The 5,528-nt window shown below is 44.8% G+C and overlaps 1 protein-coding gene across 1 annotated transcript; it reads left to right on the top strand.

Annotated features, from left to right (window-relative positions):
• The first annotated feature begins 6 nt into the window (after positions 1 to 6).
• On the top strand, positions 7 to 5,181 carry LOC119365805 (kinesin-like protein KIN-14H). The gene is made up of 17 exons (XM_037631448.1): positions 7 to 314; positions 415 to 633; positions 711 to 855; positions 1,224 to 1,333; positions 1,418 to 1,537; positions 1,616 to 1,819; positions 1,934 to 2,143; positions 2,253 to 2,327; positions 2,412 to 2,558; positions 2,681 to 2,822; positions 2,918 to 3,027; positions 3,438 to 3,596; positions 3,676 to 3,875; positions 3,956 to 4,037; positions 4,239 to 4,343; positions 4,436 to 4,540; positions 4,633 to 5,181. Exons 1-17 carry the CDS (start codon positions 279 to 281, stop codon positions 4,819 to 4,821), a joined length of 2,358 nt encoding a protein of 785 aa, XP_037487345.1. The 5' UTR covers positions 7 to 278; the 3' UTR covers positions 4,822 to 5,181.
• Positions 5,182 to 5,528: the final 347 nt, after the last annotated feature.

Raw genomic sequence — 5,528 nt, 5'->3', positions numbered from 1 at the left:
TAGAAATTCTCGGAACTCCTCCGGGAGGCGACTCCTTCCCGATCCGGCGGCGCGGCGTGCCCTGTCGGTCGGTCGGCGCTTCTAAGCCACGGGAGGTCGGGAGGCAAAGGGATTCCGCTGCCTTCCAGTCCACTCCACCCTGCCCCCCCGTCCCGAGAAAGCTCCCTTTCCCCCACCCACCACCTCCTCCACCTCCACCTCCATCACTGGCGAGGAGAGGAGAGACCGCCCACTCTCCGCTAGTAGTATTAACCCCTAATCCAGCTAGTAATAATCCCATGGCGTCCTCCCTCACGCCGCGCAGCCCGTACCAGGTGATCCCTCTTTCTCTATTTCTTCATCCCTTTTCTTTCTCCCGTGGATGAATTTCTTCGATTTGTTCCTGATTTCTCGGTGGTAATGGTGGCGTCGCAGAAGAAGGAGAACCTGGGGAACGTGCGGCGCGGGATGGGGTACAGCGCGCCGCCGCGCCGCAACGTGCTCTCGGCCATCAACAACGGCGGCGGCGCCAACGCCGAGCCGGCGCCCTCCGAGGCCGGCTCCGAGGCGCCCGCCTTCGAGTTCAGCGGGAGGGAGGATGTGGACCGCCTGCTCAACGAGAAGATGAAGGGCAAATCCAAGAACGACTACAAGGTGTTCCTTCTTTCCGGGGTCGATTTCGTTGCAGATTCGTTCGAGCGGGGTCTCCTGAACTGGTTGGATTTGTGCAGGGGAGGACGGAGCAGATGAGCGAGTACATCAAGAGGCTCAGGGCCTGCATCCGGTGGCTGGTGGAGCTGGAAGACGGATACTTGGCCGAGCAGGAGAAGCTCCGGGGGCAGATAGATTCAGACAATGCTCGTCATGCAGAGTTTGGTGAGGAATTCTAATCTCTCATGCTCATAACTCTTTCCGTGACTGTTTGATCCTGTCGAGGGTACAAGTGACTCATTTATTATGCCACTTGCGTACTCTTTCCTCATCAATTTATCATCCCCTGGTGGTGTCGAACCCGTGACCGTGTTCAGTCCTGCATTACAATGCTCCTGCTTCATCTTTTGTGTCTGTCTGTTTGGTCTCTCATCAGAGTAAAATTGAGCCATGCTTAGTGTCGTCTTACTGTTCCGGTCACCAGTTTATAATTTGCTGGTGTTCAACCATCAATAATGTAGTTCATAAAATGCAAGAAAACTATAGACAGTGCCATATTCTCTAATCTGATTTTTGTTGGATTGTCTCTGCAGAGGCTCAGCTCAGTGGTGCGCTGGAAGAGTTGAAAGCTGCAAACTTGGAAATGACTACACGGTGTGACTCACTGGAGGAGAGCTTGAACAAGGAGAAGGCCGACAGGCTGGTGAGAACTCCCACAACACTATTATGCATCTGATGTGATACAGACTTGAAGCACAACCTTAATCCTCAATTTCCCAACTGGCAGCTTGCTGTGGAGTCCTATGAGAAGGAAAGAGAAGAAAGGGAATCGGCCGAGGCTTCACGGGATGTACTGACGGTCGATCTTGAAAGGGTCACTCATGAGGCCAAACGGTTCAGTGAGCAGGTAGAGGTTCAAATCATGATGTCTTTACATGAGTTCGTATCGGAAATCCTTTTGCTGACTGCAAAATTTGTGAACTAGCTAAAAATGGTCCAAGACACCAACAAAAGACTTCAGGAATACAACTCCAGCTTGCAGCAATACAACAGTAATCTTCAAGCTGATACATCAAAGAATGGAGAAATCATCTCGAAGCTGCAAAGGGAGAAGAGTGCAATGATGGAAGCCATGACTAATCTGAAAGATCTTAACAACTCAATGAAGAATCAGTTGGATTCTTCCATGGTGAGTTTTGTTTTTGGCATGTAAAATTGTAGTTTTCAGTTTCCAGGCTTAGTATTTTCACTGAACTCTTTTCTTTCACTTATAGTTTGCACAATCTATTTTATACTCTTTCAGTCCTCCCAGAAAGAAGCAATTAGAGTGAAAGAAGAACTTAGAAAAGAAGTAGAATGCCTCAGAGCTGATTTACAACAAGTTAGAGAAGACCGTGATCAGTCTGTTGCTCAACTGAATACCTTGACCGCTGAACTGGCCACTTACAGCGAACAGGCTAAAAAGTCTTCGAAAGACTCTGAACTTTTGAGAATAAAGGCGGCAGCCTTTGAGGTTTGTGCTTTCAGTTCATTTGGTTAAATGTGACTAGTTGGCTAGACATTAGGCTTCTTCTTTTTTTTTTTTGTTGTTGCGAAAGGCTTACCATTATGCTTGTCCCCAGGAAACATGCAGTTCACAGCAAGAGCAAATTGAAACATTGCAAAAGCAGCTTGCAGTTGCAACTGAGAAGCTGAAGGTTAGAAAAGCATATTTGTAGCTCATGATTTTTCGCAAATATATAACATCCTTTGAAGATTAATATAATTATTTGCTTATGCAGCATGCTGATGTGACTGCAATTGAGGCGATGACAGGATATGAAACACAGAAAGAGACAATCAAAGATCTGGAAGAGCGTTTGGCATATGCGGAGTTTCAAATCATTGAAGCTGACAAGCTACGAAAGAAGCTGCATAATACCATCTTGGTAATACTTACAAAACAGTGGCAGGGGATGGACCTAATCTGTTGTAAAACAAATTATAAACAAAAGTATTGCAATATCATGCAGGTTTCTCTCTTGGTATTGATTATGTTCATTTTTTGCAGGAACTAAAAGGCAATATCAGAGTATTTTGTAGGGTTCGACCCTTTCTGTCGGACGCTAATTCTAATGGTCAGGAAGAAGCCATTATTTCTTATCCATCATCTGTGGAAAATGCTGGGCGTGGTATTGATTTAATGAATCAAGGTGAATTATGCCACTCACACTTTATGCTGATTATACTTTGATAGTTTCTTGTGTCAAATCTAACGAGATATTATGCCTTTGGTTTGCATTTGTAGGTCAGAAATGTTCTTTTTCATATGACAAGGTTTTCGATCACAGCGCTTCGCAAGATGACGTGTTTGTGGAAATGTCACAGCTAGTCCAAAGTGCGCTTGACGGATACAAGGTAATAATCTTTCAATGCAAAATTAAGTGCTGTCACTATTGCCTGGATGCAACTTGGAAGTGTCATTCATTTTCTTGTAGTAACTAGGCCATAGCAGCGTCTGTTAGAGCAGTTTTATTTTAGTATCTGCCATCTTCCTATGGCATCTTTGTGTTTTCCACCACCGCCACACAGAAACTGCAATTTGTTATGCACATTCTTTTTACAAATGTTTATTCTTGTGCTTTTGTGGTATGTGAAAAAATAGTAACTAATCACGGACATTCTAATCACTTATGTATCACTCTCATCCTGGAGGCTCAAGCTTATTTATAGATTTCAAGACCTGTTTTATTTGCATGCCTCTGCAATATTGATTTCATTCAGTTAATATGATAGCTGTCATGCTTATTTACCTTTGCATGGTACAGGTATGCATATTTGCATATGGTCAAACAGGGTCAGGTAAAACTTATACAATGATGGGTAAGCCAGGCCGTGATCAGAAAGGTATCATACCTCGATCTTTGGAGCAAATTTTCAAGACCAGTCAGTCTCTAGAATCTCAAGGATGGAAGTATTGTATGCAGGTTAGTCCATGCATTACATTGCAATCTAGCTCTTGCAATGATATATTATCCATGTTGCTACTAAGACATTTACACACAGGCATCAATGCTGGAAATATACAATGAGACAATTCGTGACTTGTTAGCACCAGGCCGCTCCAGTAGTGATATGCCTGGCGGTAAACAATACACAATAAAGCATGATTCCCAGGGAAACACAACAGTCTCCGATCTTACAACTACTAATGTGTTCAGCACTGCTGATGTGACGTCTCTTCTAGAGAAAGCATCTCATAGCAGGTATACAGTTGGTTGCCGAACAAAAACTTGTGCTCAATAATTGTCTTCTGAATCTGATTTGATGCACCACATTTAAACAGGTCTGTAGGTAAGACCCAAATGAATGAGCAATCTTCCCGGAGCCACTTTGTCTTCACACTGAAGATATTTGGATCAAATGAGGTAGGTCACTTCTCTCAGCTTTGATTGTAAGAAACACCGTCTGAAACTTCACAAAATCGTTAGCTACAACATTTTTACATCACAAAATTGTGCGCGCGTCGAATTTATCAAGAGTTGCTATTTTTTTCAAAGGTTTTGTGTACCAAGTGGACACAAATATTAGGAACTGAGAGTAATATGGTGCTTTTGATCTGGTTGCAGAGCACAGGCCAACAAGTACAAGGTGTGCTGAACTTGATTGATTTGGCCGGGAGTGAGCGGCTTACTAAAAGTGGTGCAACAGGCGATCGCTTGAAGGAAACTCAGGTGAGCCGTTCAACATGAAACCTTAACTATGTGGTTGGGATTTGGTAATAATGATGCCACGGATTTAACTGTCGTGTTTGTTGATGTTTCAGGCCATCAACAAGAGCTTGTCAGCTCTCAGCGATGTTATCTTTGCGATTGCCAAAAATGATGACCATGTGCCCTTCAGGAACTCGAAGCTTACATACCTCTTGCAGGTGAGTGGCCTCTGCTGCATAAGTAACCACCATATGTATAAACGACCTGCACACTCCGAACAACTTGTTACATTGACTTGGCGTTGTTGCAGCCTTGCCTTGGCGGGGACTCGAAGACGCTCATGTTCGTCAACGTCTCGCCCGAGGCATCCTCGGCCGGGGAGACGCTATGCTCCCTGAGGTTCGCGTCGAGGGTGAACGCTTGCGAGATCGGGGTGGCGAGACGGCAGACACAGTCCAAGTCCTCCTCGGATACCAGTAACAGGCTGAGCTACGGGTGAACTCTGTCATGTCTGTTAACGGCCATCGTGGCCTGATATTGATGTGATACTGCTACATAACGAGCCAAGCTAGCAGCCCTGTGGGCCGACTTGGCCACGAGCGTGCTGGCGACGCGGCGCGGCTGGCCTCTGGTGTTAGCAACATGTACAGTCAGTAGGGAGAGTGGCAGAGCATGCGCTGTGTGGCATTGAGAGCAGCAGAGAACCTCTGCTTCCAGCCATGATGATTCTTCTTCTGTTTGTAGTAGCTGATTGATTTGAGATTTATTGAGTAATGTTAACTGGCGCTATATTCTTTCTGTGTGACTTTTAGAATGAATCCATGTGCTGATAATATGATTGTGCGTCCATCAGTGTGTCTGTGACTCCGGTTTTATAAGGGGTGGAGCCAGGATTTGACCGTCAGGGGAGGAAACTCTGTTTTAGGTTTCTTTGAGACGGCTCTTCTTTTTTATGAAGAACAATATATACTTCAGAAAAGGGGAATATGGATTTCCTGGTTGCATTGTTCAAGAGTGACTGTTGAGTCCATGTTTGTGTTAATGAGTCCATGTTTAGACCTTATACAAGAAAAATACTCCCTCCATTCTAAAATAGATGACTCAACTTTGTACTAACTTTATACTCCCTCCGTTCCTAAATAGTTGTCTTTCTAGAGATTTCAACAAGTGACTACACACGGAACAAAATGAGCGAATCTACACTCT

This window comes from Triticum dicoccoides, chromosome 2B (genome assembly GCF_002162155.2).
Source record: "Triticum dicoccoides isolate Atlit2015 ecotype Zavitan chromosome 2B, WEW_v2.0, whole genome shotgun sequence".
Lineage (NCBI taxonomy): Eukaryota > Viridiplantae > Streptophyta > Magnoliopsida > Poales > Poaceae > Triticum > Triticum dicoccoides.
The sequence above is the reverse complement of the archived record's forward strand: the minus strand, read 5'-3'. Positions and strand labels throughout refer to the sequence as shown.

What these genes read in the sequence shown, in the direction of transcription:
- LOC119365805 (XM_037631448.1), top strand. Translation starts at nt 279, where the DNA reads ATGGCGTCCTCCCTCACGCCGCGCAGCCCGTACCAG. An exon ending in GAGAAAGCATCTCATAGCAG is followed by an intron (nt 3,876 to 3,955) that starts GTATACAGTTGG and finishes ACATTTAAACAG; the next exon opens with GTCTGTAGGTAAGACCCAAA. An exon ending in ATCGCTTGAAGGAAACTCAG is followed by an intron (nt 4,344 to 4,435) that starts GTGAGCCGTTCA and finishes TTGATGTTTCAG; the next exon opens with GCCATCAACAAGAGCTTGTC.